We start from the raw sequence: 23,900 nt of genomic DNA, 5'->3' as shown, positions 1-23,900 counted from the left end.
GTAGGATGTATTTTAATAATTACTATTAGTATGTTTAATTTTATATTCTGACTCCAAATTGTATTGCAAATTTGCATGGTTTTGTCCTTCTATTTTTTTAACGAACTTGGCCCCTGGTATTTTTTCTTTGTGATTTTGTAGTATCTTTCAACTTCCTTTAAAATTTATATTGAAGTGAAATCATTTATTGAAATAGCATCCAAATCTCACACCTACCATGATTTTTCATTAAAATAAAAAATGCTAATTATCATGCTAAGTTCATAGATGAATGTCATTTCAATAAATATGAATTAAATTTCTAATTAATATTATAATTATCACGCTAAAATTAATAGATGAGTGTCATTTCAATAAATAAGTGTAGTATATAAATTGGGCATTTCCTCTGAATCTCTTATATCAAACTATACTTCCATACCCATATAGCAATTTCCTTGTTATATATAATATTCTCATCAAACAACTTTCAAAATCAATAAATATAGTAAATACAAAAGGGAGGAAATTAACTATAATGGCTCTCCTAAGACATTTCCTCCTCTCATCCACTATCGTCATCATTTCATTTGCTGCTTGCAGTAGCTACTTCCAAGAGTTTCCACTTATTACTACATACGTTGATGATGATGATGATGATGATGGTACATTATCATCCAAGAATTTGATCAAGCAAAACACATGTGGCCTTTCAAGTTCACTTCAAATTTTTAATGTCAGTGATTATGGAGCTAAAGGGGATGGTAAAACTGATGACACACAGGTATATATAATACACTCATCATTTATAGAGACCAAAAACATATTTAATTCAAATCATAATATACTCATCTGTTCCCATGCGGGATACATAATTAATATTCAGGCATTCGAGAAGGCTTGGGAAGCAGTATGTTCTTCAGGAGGAGGGGAAGCAGTTTTTGTTGCACCTCAAGATAATATTTATCTACTCAAACCAATCAGATTCTCTGGTCCTTGCAAATCTAAGATATCATTCCAGGTCAGTTACATTATAATGAACTATTTAGTTCTTCATATTTTAAGCTTCACCTTTTTAAGTAAATTATAATTAATTATAATCTCAAAAAGTAATTTTTTTCGAAAATTTAATTGTCAGATATCTGGAGTTCTCATAGCATCAAATAATCCATCAGATTATAGTAAAGATCCAGGACATTGGCTTGTATTTGCCAAAGTTCAACAACTAGTAGTTAATGGTGGTGGAACCCTAGATGGAAAAGGAACCATATGGTGGGAAAACTCATGCAAAAGGAACAAAAATAAAGTAAGATATCACAAATAACGTCCCAATGTTTTAATCAAGTCAATTATGCATCAATGAATCTATATAATTAATCATATTCAAATTAATTATTATGACCAATCTTATGCCTCTTCACTTTTTTTTTTCTTCAGCCTTGCAAGGATGCTCCAACGGTATGTATACATAGTTCTACCTACATTTTCTCGACAATTTAGTCCATTTAGTCAAATCTCAGTCGTTGAATTTAAATTGAACATTGATTTAATAACTATGATTTGACTGTTCCAATTGAATTGTTTAGAATACGGGCTTACAACTTTCATAATCAAAGATATTAATTGGATTGAAATACGTGTTAATTAACTAACTTTGTTTTTGTAGGCTCTGACGTTTGCTAATTGCGAGGACTTGATAGTTGAGAATTTGAAGATACGAAATGCGCAACAAATCCATATTTCATTTCAGGATTCAGTTAATGTTACAGCTTCTGGTCTGATTGTGGCATCACCGGAGGATAGTCCTAACACCGATGGAATTCATGTCACCAATACACAAAACATCAAAATCTCTAGCTCTATCGCAGCAGCTGGTACATTCATAATTAAATATCTAAAAAAAATTACAAGAATACAAATTTATATTTGTATACTCACAATTACTTAATTTGATTTTCCAATAATTTGTTTCAGGGGACGATTGTATATCAATTGTAGATGGATCTAGAAATGTAGAAGCCACAAACATAACTTGCGGACCAGGCCATGGCATCAGGTAGTTAACTTCAGTGAATTTCAAGTTTTCTTTTTGTGATTAAAATCAGTTTTATTATATTGTACTATTTGAATGTGGATTTTATTTTATTTGCAATGATTTATATATATCTTAGTATTGGAAGCTTGGGGGCTGGAAAATCCAAGGACATTGTTTCGGGAGTAATGGTGAATGGAGCTAAGATTTCTGGAACTACAAATGGAGTTAGAATTAAGACTTGGCCGGTAATTTCAAATTTTAATTTAATCCCCCCTTGCTTTTGTGTGTAATATATGCTCAAGAGATTTGTATAAAGAAAAAAAAATGCTCAAGAGATGATTTGCAGAATCCAATAATTCGTAACAATTTCCATAGACTAATTAACTTAATTGTTGAAATCATGGTGAGCCGTCGTGAGTTTGTAATTTAGTTTTTCGGTGATTAAATGCAGGGAGGTTCAGGAATTGCTAGCAACATCACATTTCAGAACATTGAAATGGACAATGTGACCAACCCCATAATAATTGACCAGAATTACTGTGACAAGAAAAAAATGTCATGTAAACAAATGGTAAATTATTTTTCACAACTTTTGCTATATACACTACAAGTACACTAGACTTATTTATTCAATTTTATGATTTTATGTTGTTTATGTAGGACTCTGCGGTCCAAATTAGCAATGTGTCGTACCTTGCAGTAAGAATTTTCCATGCAAGGAGATAGAAATGAAGAACATAGACTTGATATATGATGGAGAACCTGCTAAGGCTTTATGCAACAATGTTCAATTTTCTTACACAGTACAAGCTACCCCAAACTGCGGCGCAGATAAATATACAAATTAAGGACTCTCTACATCATCCATCATGGAAAGACTCTGTATATACTATGATCAATAATACAAAAATGCAATTAGTTTATACAATGTAAATTGATAATAAGCATGAATGTAATAAACTGATTGGAACCTTTTATTGTCACATATATGTAAGCAAAAGGTTTACCTATTATTGTCAATAATACATATATTAAAAAGTCTCACATTTTATTGAGGTATTACAATTAATTTTTTTTCAAATTTTTTTTTTTGACAAGTTTCAATTCTTTCTTTTAAGAGCTCTTATACATAAACCATCTTAGGTGGCATACACCCTTTTACACCCAGACACATTTGTGACACGTGGCAAAAACATTGAAAGAAGAGATGAAAAAGGTGATGATATGATGTAAAATTACTAAAATACCCCTAACACATGAGGGTGTACATAAGAGGTGTATGAAAAAGGGTGTCTACCTATCTTTTTCCATCTTTTAAAGTATGTTTCATGATTAATAGCAATTAGCAACGGTCCAATAAAGAAATAAAATGAAAGAAAGCTTGGAAACTTTGTTGGTCTTTTTTATAGCATTGAGCAACGGCTTGTAGAGCTTTTGCTTTGTACTGTGTTGAAATGAAACTTCATGCTATTATCATATTGTTAGTGGCATCTTTAAACTTACATTTCAGATTTTATGCCAAAAGTTAAGGCTAGAGGATCTAAATTTCAGATTTTAAAGTAATCGCTGTAAGAATTTTTAAGCACAAAATTAAGCTTTTCATGATAAGTGGCTCCACTTACTGACTTAAAAAACGATAGCCTATGAAAATGGTGGAGCATTAGAATTTTTTATCTTAGATCATTATTTTTCCTTTCTTAAGATAAGCTACAAAAAAAAAAGCGTGTTGAATGAAATTAACTACCAAATTACATAGTCCTCACAAAAGTTTTCATGTTTAATTTCTCTCATAAAATAATATTTGCAGATTTTTAATAAGTAAGAATTGAACTTGGTATTCAAGATTTACAACACTCACACGTGTTACACATCAACCACTTGTGCAAGATCCATTAGATACATCTCTACATAAGCTTTCTCTCTATGACAAAATTAAGACAATGGTAAATAAGAAATTACAATGAGACCAACAAATTATATTGAAATAGCAAGTGAGTCCAAATTCAATGACATCAATAGTAGCTTAGGTTCTAGAACTAACACATTGCTACTCTATACATTCATTAATTAAAAGTTGTCTAAACTTTCTTGTATCACATAGCATTCACTAGCTATAGCGAAATTAAACAAAGCATACATCAAGTTATATACTTACTAACTTAAAAATAATGTTTGTGTTAGAATAGAATAATATGCATCTAATATGGAATAATAACCCAGAAACATACATCGGACACGTCACTTAATGTTGACACCTGTAATAATTTAAGAATGTAGATAAATTAAATGTAACCATAACCATATGTGTCTTTGTCAAACACCGAACACGCCTTCAATTTGAAGCGTCATAGTAGGTTCTTCATTCTGATACCTTTTTCATTTACTTCCATCACCACCTCCTGCTGCAGCTTCTGCCTTTGGTTCTGCCTTTGGCTCTTCGGGTTTAGGTTCAGCTGGCGGCGGTGGTGGTGGAAGACCTGCATCAATGCAACTTCTACACTTCCTTTCAACCCAACCTTCTATATCATTCTCACCATTTCCTCCAAAGTGTCTTCCACCACACAACCTTGCAATCATTCCAGCAATCACACCTACTATAGTGATCACTGCTATCACCACTATCAATGTCTCAATTGATCGATGTGAATAACGATTTTGTTCTGCCGCATTAGGCGGTGCTTCAACATAGGGCTGCATTTCACTCCCTTGTCTTCCATCCATGATTCTGCTCAGCTCAAAGTTGAAGATGAATTTGCACTCTTGATTAAGCCTAGCCAAGACTATTCTGTTTTTCTATGTGTAGTGTGGTGAAGAAAATTAAAACTAAAGAGAATATAGATGAAAAAGGTGAACTATTATGGTATGTGATTTAATGCAGGACAGAGCAGTTGGCAAATAATTGTAGAATGGGGAAATGAGACACCACAAAGCTTAGATTCTGAATTATATAGACCATGATTAGAGTGTGAAGTGAGTTTGGTTATATTACTATTAACTAATCTTCATTGGAGAAAAATTATTGTGGCTGTAAAATAGGATTCCAATTGTCATGAATATATGTCTTTCTTTTTGTCCTTTCATGTTATTATGTTACATTTCTTTTCGTCTGTCCACTTTATTTCAATGTTTTTTTTCCTGATTTTTAAATAAAAAAAAAAAATTAAAAGCAAGTGTGACTTTTGAGGTGCAAAAAACTTAGATGAAGGCCAAAAGCTTCTGACTACCCATTAACCCAATTAATAATGTAGGGCATGTTTGAATTGACACTTGATATATGCAAATTCACGTTTTGTTAAAACTTTAAAATGTAGTTTTGCCAAAATCACGATAATCTACTTATTTTGTCAAACTCAGGCACGTAGTTGAAAACAAAGGGAATAGCTTAAACTCATTCAATCACGCTGTTGCGAATTTGGACAATCCGGTTATATTTAGACGTTTCACATTTTAATGGTATGTTTTAGAGTCATCCTATTAAGATTAAACGACTAAATATTATGTTTTAGAGCCATCCGATTAAGATTAAACGACTAAGATTATGTGACTAAATAAAGAGGGGTTATCGTAACTGCGAGGAATCTAAGCTTGTCAGCGGGGATAGGGGGCTCTTGGATTGCAATAGTTGCAATAGTCACAAAATATATTTTGATTTATCATCCCAAGTTTGTCCTTTTTGATGTCACATGTTAATGTTTCAATCTGCTTGTGACATTGACCGCTAAGAATATTAGTGATTTTGTTTGTTTTTGGTCTTGAAAGTTTCCATGCTATTTTCTGGCAGCATTATTGTCTTTTATATGTCTTCATTTCAGCAATTTGAGAGTTATGAGCTCTCAGTGTCCAAACACATGCTTGTTTGTCAACTTGTGGAAGCTTTAATGGATACGAATCACCTGAGCACTGAAGAATGGTTAAGACTCAGGAGACTCACTTCAATGTGACTCTTCAGACTCTGTATAGCCTCTTCCAGAGCTTGGACCATCATAATTTGCTTTGTTGGGAAATATTTTGGAGTTATCACCAATTATATGATCTTCAAATAATTCTCTATGATAAATATTTGATGATCTTGCATTATTTCTTAAAATATGTAACCTAGTGAATGCAATATTGGAAGAAACATTCTGGAGATCCAAAATTTAAATTTTGGTTAAACAATTATTAGTCATATTTTACTTATTTTTTTTGGATGAAATTAGAAAAGTCTTTTCCTTTTAGAATTGGAGATTAATTAAAACCAACTAAAAAAAAGTATTTCTTAGAATATGTTTAAACGACAAATACATTCAGTTGGTATGGACAATGCATAATAATATGCAAGGTCCAGGGTTCGACCCCCCGCCACCACAAAAAAAAAACGACAAATACATTCATTCTATTTTGTAAAATATTGTATCATTTGTCCCCGTCAGCATAGTTCAGTTGGAAGTGACATGCATTATGGGGATGGTTGAACCCCCAGACACCCCACTTATTCACTTTAAAAAATGGTGAATTCTAACCACTATACTACTCGACATAAAAAAGATATTGTGTCATTGAAACCTACCTCATGAAGTAGTTAGTGCAACTTTTTCAATAAATAATAGTGATGAATATGTTTACAAGATGTTTTTCTACTCAAAGTTTAAAAGATGTTATCTCTGGTTTTATATATAAAACTCAATTGTTTTCGATATTTATTTATTTATATATATTAGTTTTGCTAGAAGTCATCCATGAAGGTGTTTTTTAGCAACCCACACCTCAAGATGTGATTTCCACTTTTTTAAAAAACACCATTTATAAAAATTAGTTGGTGTCTTTTAACAAATGCTCATAAAATAACTTGTTAAAAAACATCTTCATAAAATATTTCATATATATATATACACACACCCCTAACAGTTTTTTCTAACTAGCTGGAAATATAAACTTATTCTCTCTCTAGAAAAATTATCCTACCTATTATTTGTTGGCAAAAAGATATGAACTGAATAGAGATATTATAATAAAATATAATAGATACAATATATAATTTTAAAGAGAATTATTTTATACAAGTTTCAAGAGATCTATAAACCCCATACTACCACTATTCCTTAAGATAGGGCTAACTTAATAAATTTTTGTCCATTTTCATAGACCCTCTTTAAATGTACAACCTTATATTTTATCATTAATATACCTCTAATTATTATCTTACATAAATAATTCTCTCTTTTAAAAGATAATTTTGAAAAAAAATAATAAATTAGTTACAAATGTAATGTTCTTGCGAAAAAAATACATTTAATTACTATCAACTTAATTTATTAATTCTCCTAGTCATACACAGATTCACCATGGGGCAATGGGTCATCCGACTACACTTGTCTTCACTTACTTATTGTATTTTTAACCTAAAATTAGATATTTATGTTGTTTGACTCCATTTATTTAGTATTATTGTCTTCAGATAGTCTCATTCATAACATAACAAAACTATGAAGGAATCTAATGAGTGTTCTTAAAGCACTAGTTAATAAATTAAAAGAAGTAATTTTTTTTATAAAAAATTGTTATAATTATTAGGTTTAAATATGTTTTCGATCCCTATAAATATGTCAAATTTTTGTTTTAGTCCCTCTAAAAAATTTCTTTAACTTTTAGTTCCCAAAAGTTTTTCATCTTCACTTTTAACCCTGCCTTTAAAGTAAACTCATATGTAGAATTCATATTTTTGAATAAAATTTCTCATAAAAATTTATAAACTTATAAACTTGCAACTTATGAACTTGGTTGTCTTAGGTGTTTAAATAATGATTTTGTGAGGCAATCTTAATTTAGGAGTAAATAGCCCCAAAATGTCTCCGGAAACTATTAGGGCCTTGATGAATAATTTAGCAAGTGAACTAAACTCTCGTCAAGTAATAATATTTATAATGTTCGTCTATGGATAGTATTTTGTTAATATTCAAAATGTTAGACCAAGAGTTGTTATGTTATTTTGGTTTGTGTCATATTTATATTACTTCATCCGTTTCAAAATATATGTCACAATTAATCAGTTTGCATATGGTAATGCATAATTTTGACTGTTAATATCTTTAATTATCTAAAGTAAAAAATTATAAAAATTTAATATTTTGCAAGTATTTATAGAAACAAATCGAACAACATCTTACATTCTAACATTTATATTTATATGTTAGTTAAAAAGTATCGTTAAATTAAGTCATGTGAATAGTGCACATTGCAAAAATGCGACATGTATTTTGAAACGAATGGAGTAGTAACGTTGGATATTTTGTTAATATCTTACTCTCAGAAGACTAGGATGAATGAATTCATTACACTGATTAATTATGATGGAGGTTCCTTTGTTAGAAATGAATCTCAGAAGCATGAATACTCAAGTGGAGAAATGGATGTTTAGGAGGAACTAGACTGAGAGTTGTTATGTTATTTTGACCTTGTAAACATTGTGAAAAATTGTAGGAAATATGATTGTGTTGCCAAAATCCAGTTGACGAATTTAGATTATGGAGCATACTTTGATTTGGTATTTAAGCCCTTGTCCAATGATAGTGACATTAATAAGACAGATAAAGAATCTGTAAAGAAAAATGACAATGAGGTTGAGTTATATTACGGGCATCCTAGTGTTGATAATCATGAGTTTGTGGAGATGACTGAATAGGAAATCCAAAAGCTTGAAAAGGAAATACATTTTTCAATAAAACTCAATGCAATACAACTCGATAAGTCACCAAAGGACCGTCCTCTTGAGCTTAACTCAGTTGGTATGAACAATGCATAAAATATACAAGGTCCGGAGTTCAAACCTCGACCACCACCAAAAAGTCACCAAAGAACCGGCTAAGGCGTATTACTTGTAAGTTGTTGATGCCCTGGTAAGGGAACTTACAATGAGTATTCAATCCCAATCTGAGACTCTGTAGAACAAGAGCTTCCTGATCAACAAGAGTTTCATGCACAATAAGGTAGTGCTGATGATGAATTTCGTTGTGCTAAAGAACATATCCAACAAGAGACAACATTGTCTGAAGAGATTAAAAAAAAAATAGAGAGAAGGTTAAAGGAACGGGGGAGGCAAAAAGGAAAAGGAATGTCAATGCAAAAAAAAAAAGTCAGTAAAAGGGGTAAGCAAAAGAAAGAAAGAAATTTTTACCACAGCGTGAAAATGATTCATCAAGTGGTGATGATTTTTTTTTTTAAGGATCAAGTGGTGATGATGATGATCATGTACTCCCTTCATTCCTTTTTAATTGTTATTTTTTTACATTTTACACAAACCAAGACAATCAGTAAATGTTGCTCCTTTCGATACAATAATTTATCATTCTCTAAATTAAAGGAGGACAAAGTTAGAAGTAAGATATAAGATATAACGTAAATTTTAAATATGAGGCATACTAAAAACTATAATTCATTGAATTTCGAAGTTAAATGTACTAAAACATTTTTAGTTATAAAATATAAAAATAATTTATTTTTAATTTAATTCAAAGAAATTTTTCCCGTGTGGTACACGGGTATACACTCGTATTTTAAATTGAAGCCTTTATGCATTAATAATCAAAACACACATGTATGCACGCACATTTGCACTCAGAACATGGCACCAAATTCGTAATTTGCACATGGAACTAAACAAATCTTACAATGTCTAAAGACTTGTCAATTGCCCTACATCAAGTGGCATGATAGTCAACTCATAACAACCTGTGAACTCAAGATGTCATAGACTTGTTTGCTTCCACCTATCTTTGGGCCACACTGTCAACATAAAACATCCACCGAGTAAAAGTGTCTCTGAGTTATATAATTTGGTTAAAGACTTCGGAAGAACCTCAATTCTAGGGCTACAGTAAATATCAAGATAAACTAAATGTTTCAGTTTACCAATACAAGAATGAAGGTTCCTTGTGGTCAAGTTCTCAAGAGTCAGCACATGAAGTTTTTTTATAAAAAAAACTAGACATGATCAATTTACAAGAAGGCTCGTCAAATTGACCAGGAGTATTAGGGTCGTCGTGGCATGATGGATATGTAAATTTATGTGATGATAAAAATGTCCTCAACTTGCCAGCCACAAGAGGACTACTTGGGTCTCGCCATGAAGATAAAGATGAAAATATATGTTTAGGAAAAAAAGATATGACGAGTTTGTTTCTCGATATTTTGATGCCTCTATTTTGTTAGGTTGATTATGACATACTCGTTATTTGAAATTGAACATGCCAAGTCATGCATGAGATCGTGCATTTTGAAGTTATAGATGTTACCTTTTTGACTTCTTTTCACGTCTTGGAAGAAAGATCGATTAATTAGGTTATGATGTATTTTTCTGCATCATCTTTTCAACTTTTACTTTCATTTCAAGATGCCATATTTTTTTCTATGCCCTGATGCATCTCTAAACTCTACTCCACTCGTTCCTTTTTAAGTGTCTCTTTTGTAGAAAAGTTTTGTTTTTATTTAAGTGTCACTTTCAAAGTTTAATGCAATATTAAATATATTTTTTTACCAATATTACCCTTGATTATTAATTATGGAGAGAGAAATATATGAAACAAGATATTAAGAGACTGTTTGACTTAGTTTTGGTTTTTAGTTTTTAAAACTTGTTTTATAAATCTGTTTTAAAAACCTGTTTTTAAGAAGTGAATGAAAAAAAATGCGTTTGGCAATCTAATTGTTTACAACTGTTTTAGAGATGAGAAAAATGAGAAAACCTATTTGGTACGCTAGTTTTCAAAAGTTGTTCTTAAGAAGAGAATAAAATAAATATAATTGGTAATCTATTTTTTTTTTAGGAATGGTAATCTTAATTTTGAAATCTATTTTATTATTGTACTATATAAATAAAACAACATCTTTCAACTCTCTTGGTTGACTTTTTTCTTTCCGAAATTGCCCTCAATTTTCAATCTTTATTTAGAACATGGGTGAAAAACAAAAAAGCAAGTATAATAAAAGAAACTCAAATAGATATAGAATTGAAGGGCTTGAAGAGGTCCATATAGCCTAGTTCAAATGACAATGGATACATTGTTGGGCTGAAAATTTGCGATTCTGTATTTTCCTAAAATTGGTACGAAAAACAAATTTCTAATCAACGCAAGTTAATGGTCACATCAAGAGTAAGTTTTTTTTTTTTTGAACCAGTCAAGAGTAAATTATAAGAAATGGAAACTCAAATACATGGCCCTCTATCATGAAAATTCAAAAGAAAAATCCATTCACACTACTGATATAATTGAATATTAATATATAGTTATATCACAAATATTTCAGTATGAACAAAACGAAATCAGATAATTCTGTATAAACAGAATGAAATCAGAATTTGAAATACCGGTTGCCAACATTTATAGACACAAATATAGAAACCTTATCTGATAATTCTATGATGTAATTAATTGACGATAATTCAATAACGTTACCATTGGGTGTCGAAAAATTGTACAATTTCTTATTTATCAACACCGCTTAATTTGGAGACACATATTACTCGTTATAAAGTGACACAAATGCAATGAGGGAATTAGATACTGCACGAACCGGAGTTGCAGCTGAATATGGAGCAAACAACACTTCCAATGGATTTCACAATTTTAGCTTTTGCAAGGAATGTACTCGGATAAAGTTTGAAAATCAAATGAGAATGCATTTTTAAGATGTTGCTTTGGGCCTAATCATGCTCTTATGTCAATTAAAACTTGTTAGTTGGTAAGGCAATAAGATTAAGTTCAAAATAATATATTGGAATGCATTCATTTTTGTCAATACGCATCTTATATGAGGGAATTCAATGTGAGAACCTATATAGTTGGTTTGGTTGAATACAAAATGTGTTCACTTCATTCTTTTGAGTTTTCAAAGAGAGTTACAAATTTTTACACTAAGTATAAGACACTTTAGTGCCAACATCTTGAACAAACAACCATGAATTTAATTTTAATCCAACATCATGTTGATACACCGATTTGAACGGTGATAAAATTAAAACTACGTAAATTTTTCGTATTCTATTATTTTGGAATTGATTTTGCGTGCTTGTGTATTTTTAGTTAGGATTTATTTTAAAAATGAATGAATTGATCTTTATGAGACATGCTTACTATTGAGCAAATGAATATTTTTTTTTAAAAAATGTAGTGAATGATTGAGAATTTTAAAAAAATGAACATAAGGTATTGTGAATGAATGTAGTGATAGTCAATGATGGATATAGTGAAAAATAAACGTTTAGTGACTAAAAAAAACAGCATCTATGTCAAGAAATGTTGTTCTATTAGCTTGCCTAAGACCGGTGCAAGTTAACTCATGCTCGGTACCAACGCAAGTTAAATCACATTGGACACCGAGTGTGAATTAACTCTAGTTGGGATTATTTATGGTGTAAATGAGCAAAACTAAAAGGGAGAATAGTAAAATCTTTAATATAAAATGCACAAGTCTCATGATAAAGTTGTTATTTTAATCTTTTTAACATGTACAAATTTGCATATAGTAGAAAAACCTTATATATATATATATATATATATATATATATATATATATATATATATATATATATATATATATATATATATATATATATATATATATTGTGTGTGTGTTTGATTATAATTTTTTTATAATGTATCTAAGTCGTATTGTATTCTAAATTTTAAAAAAATTGTTTATACGCGAATCTGTTTTTTTTTTTAAACAAATGCATCATATCATTTTTGCATACGTATTATATATTTCCAAACTTCATAGATTATATATTTATTTTGTTAAACATTATTTCTAGTTCTAACCCTTTGAATTAGGTATTAATCCTTCAATTCTTAAGAGAAGAACCTTAATAATCTAAAAATTGATTAACTGATAAATAAAATCTAATCAATAATCGTTGAGGAAGGAGGTTGCTAACTCAACTAATTTAAACTAAAAGAAAAAAAATTGAAAAATAGATTCAAATTCAAACAAATGAGTAAATAATTAAAAAAAAAAAAAAAGGACCTATAAATTGAATTATGCTACTCCTAAACGATTTGTCTTTGACAAATGGCAAACCAAAATAAATCATGAGTTTAATTTTAATGAAACAAAAATTATGATTTCTAGCTAATTTAATTATTAGAGCGTGGAATTAGGGAGGAGACGATTCCCTCTCATTCCTGGATTTCTGGTTGATTGGGACATCATCTCTTTCTTCCCTATATCCGCGTAATTCACAATTTTTTTTTTTCTTTCGAAATCCATTCCTCATTTTTTTTATTTCTGGAAGGATTTCGTTTCTTCTTCACGGTTTGAGCTTGGATCATGGGGACTCCTGAATTCCCAGATCTAGGCAAGCATTGTTCTGTTTCTGATTGCAGACTCATCGATTTTTTGCCCTTCACTTGTGATCGTTGCAATCAGGTTTTGTTTTTCATCTCTCTCTGTTTAATTTGTGTGTCCTGTTGTATTCTATTATTTTCTTCTGGTTATTGCTATAATCAATACATTTCGTCTATTTAAAACATTGAATTAATATTGTTTTTGTTTTTAATAACATTTTCTTCTGTTCGAATCCGTAGTTAGTTCAACTGCCAATGTCGATATTGTTAGGTTGGATACATCTTGTATTGGTTTGTATTGTGTTTGTCATTTAATAATGTTGCTAGAACAGCATTTAAGTGTTTGATTGATAAGGGTTGGGTAGCTCAACTAGTTCAAGCTAAGGGTTAAATTATTGGAGGTCTTCAGATCCTCGTAACGAAAAAAACTAACATAACATTTAACATATTATTTGTCATTAAAAAAAAGTGATTTATATTCTGAAGTAGTTTAATAGAATTGAATTTGAAACACTTCAGAATACAAAAGTTGGGACATGTAAATGATTGCTTGCATATTACTGAAACAGTTAGTTTTGATAAGAATTTTGACTTGTCCAGTTCTTGGGGTTTGAAAAGCTGTAGCTGTGATAGACTTTTGAGTATGATGTACATATATAGGATTGTGGATTACTAGTTTCCTTCTTTTCAATTAAGCAACTATGTGTAGGCTGATTATATCAGCTCCATCTTCTGCAGGTATATTGTTTGGGGCACCGAAGTTATATTGAGCATAATTGTACAAAACCCAACAAACAAGATGTCACCGTTGTTATATGTCCACTTTGTGCTAAAGGGGTTCGCCTAATTCCAGACCAAGATCCAAACATAGTTTGGGAGCATCATGTCAACACAGACTGTGATCCATCAAATTATGAAAAAGCCACAAAGAAGAAAAAGTGTCCTGTCCCAGGATGCAGAGAGACCTTAGTATTCTCAAACACAATCAAGTGTAGGGACTGTGAGGTTGACCATTGTTTGAAGCACAGGTTTGGACCTGATCACAAATGTCCTGGACCCAAAAAGTTGGAAACAAGTTTTTCATTTATGAGTCTTTGGAATATGAGTAGTGGTAAAGAAGTGTCAAAACCCAATTTATCTTCAACCACATCATCTAAGTGGACTTCAAGCCTTCTTGACATGGCTTCTAAATTGAGTGGAATAGGACAGAGCAGTGGCAGCGGTACTAGTAATAATCAACTGGAGAAGTGTCCACTATGTGATGCTAAGTTTTCCTCAGCCGCTAGTTTGGTGGATCATGCAAAAAAAGTTCACCAAAGGAGTGGTGGCAACCAATATGGGGCAAAGAAGGTGTCAATTTCTGCATGCCCCAAGTGCAGTAAAGGTTTTTTGGACCCAGTTTCCCTTGTAGAGCATGTTGAGAGGGATCATGGTGGTTGCTCTTGAATATTGTTGTGGAGTTAAAAGAGAATGAATAGCACTTTCTTGATGCATTATCAAGTTGTAAACATTTTTTTGCCTTATTTGATAGCAAAATATTTTGTGAATAACATTTTGATGATGGTATAGATTTATTTTGATCATGGGTCTGCAAGAATCTCCTATTTTTTCGTTATTTGCGAGCCTACAATTCATACATACACCGAAATACGGATTGATTCTTCTTTGTTGTCACACTGTTGACTGAATTATTTCATTTTTTCTTTTAGAATAACAATGTATATCGTCCCTTTGATTTATGGTTCCAATTTCCATTGTATATGTGGAAAAGATAGGGAAAATGAAAAAAAGAAAATAACTCGAGATGGCAGAAAAATTCAATGGAAAGTTGCTCTGTGAATACCAGCAGAATGTTCTACAGTGGCTCATTCTGAGAGAGGATTCAAATGGTTTACCACCATTTTGAGAAAGAGAAAAAAAAAAACAGAAGATGGGTTTGGGTACATCAACAAAGTGAGCACATTAACACCCAACCTAGATCTCTATGTGAAAGGATTTTCAACCATGCAAAAGGGGTTGACATGATAATACCCCTACTTTATTTGATAATGAGTGATAAAACGTTTGATAAGAAGAAACTAAAACCAACATTGGTTGCCTTACAAATGAAAATAACATTGTTAGTTGGGACCTAGAAACAGAACACAGGATGTAATATTATGCTTACAGAATATCGTGATTTGGATATCAATGAGTCATAGAAGAAACTATCCCGTTCTGTTTGAATGAGGAGGCCATTTCCCGATAGTAGAAACTATGAATGTGGAGGCCACCCTCAACGATCTTCTGGTGAGCATGGCAATTACAATTTGAAATTTCCACCCTCAATTCTGTTTGTGTAATTTCTTTTTCATTTTTGTATTGGATGAAATTCAGATAACTGTTGATGTGTGTGTTGTGGACCATAATGATTTGGAGCAGCTATTACAAGTAAAGCTCATAATAATATAGAAAACATTGATCAGTTCACTTCATTTGAGTTCACAATTGATTTTTTCATATCTATGTAGTTCAATACTTGGCGTAAGTGATTCTAAATTCCTAATTCAGTTATTGATTTCAAAAAGTAGCACTAAGTCTCATAATATAATGTCAAGCATGTGCATGATTCAGTTTTCCATCTTGCTGTGGCATACAATTGGAATTGAAACAAGGAAATAATGAGGCACCTAAAACCAAAAAAACACTAAAAAAAAAAAAGAGAGTAATATGCTGCTTTATGGTTTCCAACCCCTGTTGTGGTGCCTGCAGATATTAATTTGGAAATAATGGATTGTGTTGCTACACTTTTGAATTAATGTTGAAGTAATTGATCCTGCCCTAGAGATGGTCTAAAGGAAAAGTCATGACCCTTTGTAGGTTTGCTGTCTCAATTTTTCACCATCAAGTTCTCAGTATTGTGAAGTAATCCGTGTCATTTTGTCAAAATTCTGCATTGTTGTGTACAACAATGATATAGCATATTTATAAAAGGTTTTGTAGTTTGTTGGTTTTTGTTATTGGATAAGATGAATAATTTGAGAAAAATGAGTTTTACCCTTCTGTGCATTGCTGTTATATGAGAATAATTGATCTACCCTCAAGTTTTTATCATGGGTTAAAACCGCTAGGGCAGACATAGATATACAAGAATACATAACTTGTTATTGTAATTTCTTTTCAGACCAGTCTAATGTGCACCATGATAAGTTTGATTAATTGTTACTAGGGTAAAAGACCAGGAGGCTTCAATATCATTATATATTATATATGTTAAAGGCTTAAAATGGAGCATGTGTTATTTCCAAATCAAGAAAAGTAGCAATGATGCATAAACTATCATCAACACCATTATGTGCATAAAATGCATAAACTCAGTGATTGACTAATCTCCAGGGCCGGCCCATAGCCCGTCGAGACTGGGCGACGACACCGGGCCTCCAATTTTTTGGGGCCCAATTTTTTTTTTTTTTTTTTATATGTAAGCCACGAAAATAATGGTTATATATCTATTAAAAGCGAATTAATTTAATTTGTACAGCTTGCTTTAGTGGTGTGGCCACTTTTTGATGAGTGTGAGGTCATGTGTTCAAGACCCACAAAAGTGTGATTTTTAATATATTTTTTTTAAATAACTTATTTATTTTTTTGGGGCCCAGATTTTTTTTTTTTTTTGCATCTCTTATAAAATTAAAACCGGGTCTATGAATTTGTTAAGACGGCCCTGCTAATCTCATGGGTTCAATCCCATTATCTAAATATCAATTCTCATATACATTTAATATTTTATCAAATCAACTAACAAGGATATTATGTGCAGGGTTCAAGTTCGAACCTCGAATTCTCCACACATAATGTATGTGAATCTAACTACTAGACTACTTGACAAAAAAAAATATTTATCAAATGAGGAAAATGAGATCTTAGTCAAATTAGTCGAAAAAATAATCTCACAAATTTTTGCTTGTGAGTAAACATTAAACATACATGTGGCCATTTAGTTGATTTTTTATTTATTAAAGTAATAAGATATATTTGACCAAAAAAAAAGTAATAAGATATATAACTGGTCCACATCTTCATTATCAATGTATTGGTTCACAAATATCACCTTATATACATTCTATAAGTGCGACAGACTCATTTCCTCAAATTATTATGATTTAACTTTATCACATTAATGTGTTTTAACTTTATCGAGACATACAATTTAGATTCTCGAAGAGATTACATAAACAAATTGAAATATAGAAACATGATGTATAATATTCTTAGTGAATATTTTCTAAAAGAGTGATATAAAAATGATATCATTTGTCCATTTGAAAATAAATATGAGAACTACCGAAGAGTTTTTGAAAATTGATTTAATGAAAAAATATTGAGATGAAATATGTAGGAAAGATAAATATTTATTTGAGATTATAAGTTTAGTATTTGAAGAGTAATACTTTTGTTAATGATGAAGCCTACATAGCAAGATGCGCTATATATGGACAAATCTCATTTGTTGCACACTCAAATGGTCGTGGACAAAGATCATTTGAAAATTTGAGTAAATAATAAAGAACTAATTAGTCCAAAAGTACCATATTGTAGTTAATTGAGGGATAACAATGTACCTTCATAATTATTCATGTTATCATATATTATTTGTTATTTTAGATATGTTGGTTATTTATTTGGTCATTAATTAACATTAATGTGTTTGATTGAGGTTTATTATTTAGCACATAGAAAAAACACGAACAATTTGTCTTACAAAACAATCAATACAACAATCCTTTTATGAATATGATCTCATGTGCATTGTTTAGTTCAAAGGATGAAGGGAGATAAAACAAAAGCATATTTTTTTTCAAATTTTGTTTTTGCATATAATCTTCAGAAGAGCGGTGATCTAATATTAAAAAAAAATTGTTTATGCTGATAACATGTTATGAAATAAATTTAAAGGACAAGATTAAAGACATAGAAGATGAGAACTTTGTGTATTATTCTCTTTACAAATATAATATTTACGTTTCACAAAGATACTATTTCATAAAAGTTGACGTGGAAAGTTAATGGACGGACATAAACTAATTTATATATTCATATAACATCAAACATAAAATTTATTTTTTACAAACAAAAAAACATAAAGATGAAACATATTTCCTCAAAAAAAAAAAAAATAAATAAAGATGAAGCATATAAAAATCACTAAAAAAATTCAAAACAAATAAATAAAAAATCAGAAAAAAATAGATTTCAATCTGCATAATGGGCCAAAACCTTTGATCCCCACCCAAAAAGACGCAAACCTAACCTAACAGCTTCTGCCACTGTCACCGCGACCGTCGTAACATATTGCATTGTTGAGTTGAGCGTGGTAGCTCTGAAAACAATCATGACAGAAAAGAAACGAAAACAGATGAACGACACCAACCTCCGAAGTAAAAAGTCGAAAACCAATCCTCGTTCGCCTTCATCTTTGAACAAACAGATTCAAACCAATGTCCATTTCGATGAAGCCACCACTGATGTTGTTTATGAATACGAGGAACAAGATGCAGAGGAAGAGTCTATGAAGAATAAGCGCTACGACCCTGTTTCCGTAAAGGATCGCATTCCTTCTCATTTCAAGGTAGCTTTTCCTTTTAACGCTCTGTTTGGATAGAAATAGTTTCCTTAAGTAATTATCATTAATCGATCATATGTATAAACTACGATAAAGTCAAATAAGCCAATATAATTCTTCATGTTTCAGGCAACTCATCCCTTCTATTTCTATTTCTATTTTTAGGATGAGAATGTACAATCTGATAATGAGTTCGAGAATGACGATGATTGTTACATTGGAACAAAGAGGGATGCAAATGCTGAGGGAAGACATGTGAGGATGATAGAAGGAATTACTGGTATGCCTACTGAGACTTTTCAAGGTAATGCAGAGAATAAGAAGTTGATGATGAGTGATGCTTTTGATCCTAGTTGCGAGGTTGTTGTGTGTGGTGATGGACTCATTACCATAGAGGATCTTCTTAATCCAAATTTTGTTGATCACAATAAACTAAAGATTAGGGTTCAATCAATTGAGAAGAATGGTAGAACTATGCATACACCACTTCCAGAGGCTGATCAAGCCAAGGTAGAAAGGAAGGTAGCATATGTTATATCAAAAAAGTATGTCACAAAGTATCAGCCTTTTATTCAGACAAACAGAGATGCAACGACTATATCCTTTTATGAAAAAGTAGATATAGGGTTTTCAACTATAGGAGCTATAGCTTCTGAATTTAGACCAAGATCTAAATTTGAGAGAGAAGTAGCTGCACTAGTACTGGAAGCTCATAGAGATGATGGTTCTAGACTTAACAAGGTAATGATGTTGTTTACAATTGAGTTTGACAACATTGATTTGTGAAGTTAACTCATTAGGGTTTAACATACTTGGGTGCTTTTAAATTTTACAAGTCAAACTTTAATTTGTATGTTAAGTTGATGACCATGTATTATTAGTAAGAAGATTTGAATCTAAAATGTTATTTTTTTTTGGCTTTTAGTGATTTCTTCACAAATGACTGGACTGAATTTTATTTTATTTTTTAATATTTCGTTTGCTTCTCCCTCTATTTCTCAGCGTTCTTAAGTCTTTTACCCTTTTATCAAATTATGTTGAAAATTTTAGCAGCATGGATGAATAAAATGTGGACTTTAATTTCACACACATTCAATTACTACTGCCAAAAGTGATGTATATATTCTTGATACATTATGAGATGACGTAGTAGACAAGCCATAACCCTCTTGACTAGCATAATATGAAAAATTTAAGTTCAAATGTATTTTGAGATTTTTAGCCTGTATTCAAATTTCAAGTGTCTTTTGGAGTTTAAGAATAAAATAAGCACTAACCACATTGTTATATTTCTGTTTGCAAAGCATTCTTTTTTTATTGATGTTGTCTGTGATGCATTTGACTTGTATTTATTTGTGTATTGATGATTTGCATTGTTTCATGTCGTTTATGATGCATGAAAGGTTTCTAAAGAAGATCGGAAAGAAAGGCAAAATCGGGCCAAACTGAGGAGCCTTCTTTTTTGTAATGAAAAGAAGGCAAAACGTATTAAAAAGATAAAGTCAGGGACGTTTCATCGTCACCTTAAGAAAGATAGGTTGAAGTCAGAGTCTTCTCGGATTGAAATGGACTCTAAAGTTGCTAAGAAATATGATATGAAAAAATATTTTAAGAGAGCAGAGGTATATCTAGTGTCTTTATTTATTTTTTTTGAAAGAGGAAATTTTTTATTGTGAGTCTTGTTCTCACTTCTGATTGTTTTAGGAACGCATGACTCTGAGACACACACACCATAATCGGTGGGCAAAGAATGTTAAACAACACGGTTTAAATCACAAATATGAAGAAACTCGTGCTGCGATGGATGAAAATTGTCGAAAACATAAAGATTTGACTAGAAAAATGCACTCTATGAAGGGTAGCAGCAGCAGCAATGATTCCGAAGATGATGATGAGAACTCTGCTGGTTCTGACCTGGATAGCAAGATTTTGGGAAAGCTAATGAAAGTGTTAGGGGAGAAGGATGAAATCACCGAGTCAAGATTGTCATCTTTAGGTTTTATGGTAATTATCTATTCTTCTTCTCTTACATTTTTTCCTGAAAGAAATATTTGTTACCTAGTCTTGAAGAAATATTTGTAACCTAGTCTCTAATGATGATATATGTTAATGTTCCTAATACCCAAAGTTTAAACACTTAGTGTGTTTGGATGGGGTAATGTTTTGAGAGAATTCAAATACTTAAAAAGGTGAATTCTATTATTTGGATAATAATTTGAAGAATTTTCAAAATGATGGTAATTTATGAAGTATTTTGTTCTAAGTTAAATTCAGAGAATTTCAAATGACACCTAAAAGCTAAGAATTTTAAAAATTTTCAAATTTTGCATCAAATTTTCAAAAAATTTCAATATGACCCAAATAAATTTCCAAAAAATTGCAAATTTGTCCCTCAAAATTTTCAAAAATTATAATTTGACCCCTTAAGTTTTTGAAATTTACAAATTGATCCCTAATTTTAATTTTCAAATTTGACCCCCTAAAAATTAAAATTTATAAAAGTTGTCCAAAAATGATGGTAATGAAATTTTTAATTACTCCATCCAAACAAAAGTATTGAGAAATGAAAGTAATTTAATTGAATCATTTAAATTGCCTAGAATTCTAAATTTTTTAAAATTTCTCAATTACCTCATCCAAACACACTCTTAACTTTTTTTGCTTGAATTGTCGTCTTTTTAGATGATTTGTTCTATTGGTATTTGAAAGGGGAGGATCTCCACGTACGAGGAAGACACATATCTTTTGCATATTATATTTTAAAATATTTTCTCTGGTATCCAATTTAGTTTTTTGAAATTTGTTATGGGTGTAGAGACGTGGATTGAAGAAAAGTAGAGAGGCAGTTGTGGAAGAATGTGAAGACTTATTGAAGAACCTGGAGGATTTTGGTAGCTCAGAAGATCGAAAAGCTGCATCTACCAGTGGCAGAAGAGTATTTGGAAAGGCTAAAGCCCATGTTAGGCTAAATATAAAGGTATGCCACTCATTTTTGTTTGTCAAGAATATAAATTGAACTATTGGTTTGGCCTTATTATGTTGTCCTTTCCTCTTCTAGCACACTGAGGGTAACGACGCCGACACAGACAGTGAAGGAAAGATGGTGGGTGGAATTCCGACTTCTACATCTAAACCATCTTATGAACTTCCATCTCAAGAGGAGCTCATTCGACAAACTTTTGCGGGGGATGATGTGGAAGCTGAATTTCAAAAGGATAAGCAGAAGATCCTCGATGAAGAAAATCCTGAGCCAGAAAAGCCTATATTACTTGGATGGGGTCAATGGACAGATACACAACAAAAGAAAGGTTTACCATATGGGCAGCTCAAACAAAATAAAGATGCCCTTAGAAAAAGGGATGAAACTCTTAAGAAGAGAAATGATGCTCAACTAAAAAATGTGATCATCTCCGAGAAATCAAGTAAAAAGGTTAGTGACGTAAAATACAAGGGTTTAGGACCTTTCATATGTTTCCAGATCATATACATCAACATTCATTCATGCAATAATTTGTTTTCCAATAAGAAATTTGAGGAGTTGTTTATTCTTGATTGACATTTTTAAATTTTGGGGTTTGCTATTTTTTTCTCAGTTAAAATAATTGAGTATGTTTTAATTATATTCTTTTGGATGTTGCAGACTGAGAAACTCTATACAAAAGTGCTGCCTTACCCTCATACTTCCAAAGAGGCCTTTGAACAGAACATGCGCATGCCCATGGGACCTGAATGTAACCCTACAACTGCAACTGGACTTCTTAATCAGCCTGAAGTAAGTTTCACTAAACAATTCCTCTTGTTAACTTGAAATTCTTCATTTTTCCTTTGTTAAGTATCATGTTAGTGCCTTTTTTTCAAAGTAATTAAGAATAATATATGGACTAGCTTTCTTTTTGAGTGAGAAAAGCCCTTAATTGGATACTATTAATGGATTTTAGAGGGTTCTAGTACCAAACTAAATTACTTGGGAAAAAAACAGTAAAGTATGTTTGTGTAATTTTTGTTTTGTAGCTTTCTTGTAATGTAAGTATATTATTGTATGTGCAGGTGGTGAAGAGACCAGGTGTTATTATAAAACCAATAAGAGTTTGAGGAAGGGAATGAATCCTCATAAGAAGAACATTGTGTATTACTAGTATTCACAGGTGGAATTGTTAGTTGATTTATTTTAGGCTTAATAAAAATGCTATCTTTAATTTATGTTTAAGCGGATAAGGTAGTGGCAAAGAAGAATATGATATCTTGGACATTTATTTTCTTGTAACAGATTCTGTTTATTTTATTTTATTTTGATGAATTGTTTTTTGGCCGAGTGAATGTGAGTTGACTATGGTCATAAGCTTTAACAATTGATGTTTTAGATGCGAATTGGATCATATAGTATTTAAGTTGAACTCTTCTCATGAGTTGGATCTTAACAAACATAGTAACATTCCTGTATATCGGTAATCTTTTATTAGGTTAATCAGTTAATTGACTGCTTTACTGCAATTAGTTGAATAAACTCCCGGCATTTTCAATTTTCAATTGGTAATTAGTTGACAATTTACAAGTTTGTTTCTATTTATGTTTTTTCTTATCAAAACTATCTTGCATGACATTGAGGATCAAACTAAGAAAAAAAAATATTAACACCGAATAATGATGAATTCTACTCTTTATTCAAACAGTTTTGTTCATTTCCAAAATAAATGATCAAAATACCCCTACTCACGCTAGTGTTAAATCTGCATGACTTAATTAATTCACGCAGCGTGAGTTAAGTCACGCTAGTGTTATACCTCACATGAGTTAACACTTGCAATTTTCTGTCGATTCACTTCACAACAACAACTAGTAACCTTCTTCCATCAATCAATCATCAGGGTACTCTCATTTAATTTGATTTCACTATCCTTCAAAAAATTGTCGAATATGCAGGGTTTTGATTTTCCATCCATCAATCCAATGTAACAACATTGAT

The 23,900-nt window shown here is 31.2% G+C and overlaps 3 protein-coding genes and 1 pseudogene across 3 annotated transcripts; 3 read left to right on the top strand and 1 right to left on the bottom strand.

The window, feature by feature from the left end:
• Positions 1 to 517: 517 nt before the first annotated feature.
• Positions 518 to 2,862, top strand: LOC25499039 (polygalacturonase-like; annotated as a pseudogene).
• Positions 2,863 to 3,975: 1,113 nt separating this feature from the next.
• On the bottom strand, positions 3,976 to 5,082 carry LOC25499038 (uncharacterized). The gene has a single exon (XM_024770053.2). It carries the CDS (start codon positions 4,733 to 4,735, stop codon positions 4,391 to 4,393), a length of 345 nt encoding a protein of 114 aa, XP_024625821.1. The 5' UTR covers positions 4,736 to 5,082; the 3' UTR covers positions 3,976 to 4,390.
• An 8,013-nt stretch (positions 5,083 to 13,095) lies between these two features.
• On the top strand, positions 13,096 to 14,950 carry LOC25499037 (zinc finger AN1 and C2H2 domain-containing stress-associated protein 13). The gene is made up of 2 exons (XM_013594172.3): positions 13,096 to 13,417; positions 14,074 to 14,950. The coding sequence occupies exons 1-2, from the start codon at positions 13,319 to 13,321 to the stop codon at positions 14,779 to 14,781; spliced, it is 807 nt and encodes a 268-aa protein (XP_013449626.1). The 5' UTR covers positions 13,096 to 13,318; the 3' UTR covers positions 14,782 to 14,950.
• A 3,633-nt stretch (positions 14,951 to 18,583) lies between these two features.
• On the top strand, positions 18,584 to 23,234 carry LOC25499036 (U3 small nucleolar RNA-associated protein 14). Its single transcript, XM_013594171.2, has 8 exons — positions 18,584 to 18,943; positions 19,103 to 19,678; positions 20,341 to 20,559; positions 20,642 to 20,941; positions 21,753 to 21,914; positions 21,996 to 22,367; positions 22,578 to 22,709; positions 22,985 to 23,234. Exons 1-8 carry the CDS (start codon positions 18,707 to 18,709, stop codon positions 23,027 to 23,029), a joined length of 2,043 nt encoding a protein of 680 aa, XP_013449625.1. The 5' UTR covers positions 18,584 to 18,706; the 3' UTR covers positions 23,030 to 23,234.
• Positions 23,235 to 23,900: the final 666 nt, after the last annotated feature.

This window comes from Medicago truncatula, chromosome 7, assembly GCF_003473485.1.
Source record: "Medicago truncatula cultivar Jemalong A17 chromosome 7, MtrunA17r5.0-ANR, whole genome shotgun sequence".
Classification (NCBI taxonomy): Eukaryota; Viridiplantae; Streptophyta; class Magnoliopsida; order Fabales; family Fabaceae; genus Medicago; species Medicago truncatula.
The sequence above is the reverse complement of the archived record's forward strand: the minus strand, read 5'-3'. Positions and strand labels throughout refer to the sequence as shown.

Excerpts from the sequence above, each read along its gene's own strand:
- LOC25499038 (XM_024770053.2), bottom strand. The coding sequence starts at position 4,735 with ATGGATGGAAGACAAGGGAGTGAAATGCAGCCCTATGTTGAAGCACCG.
- LOC25499037 (XM_013594172.3), top strand. The coding sequence starts at position 13,319 with ATGGGGACTCCTGAATTCCCAGATCTAGGCAAGCATTGTTCTGTTTCT. Across the intron at positions 13,418-14,073 it reads CTTGTGATCGTTGCAATCAG|GTATATTGTTTGGGGCACCG; the intron begins GTTTTGTTTTTC and ends CATCTTCTGCAG.
- LOC25499036 (XM_013594171.2), top strand. The coding sequence starts at position 18,707 with ATGACAGAAAAGAAACGAAAACAGATGAACGACACCAACCTCCGAAGT. Across the intron at positions 20,942-21,752 it reads TGTCATCTTTAGGTTTTATG|AGACGTGGATTGAAGAAAAG; the intron begins GTAATTATCTAT and ends TTATGGGTGTAG. Across the intron at positions 21,915-21,995 it reads ATGTTAGGCTAAATATAAAG|CACACTGAGGGTAACGACGC; the intron begins GTATGCCACTCA and ends TTCCTCTTCTAG.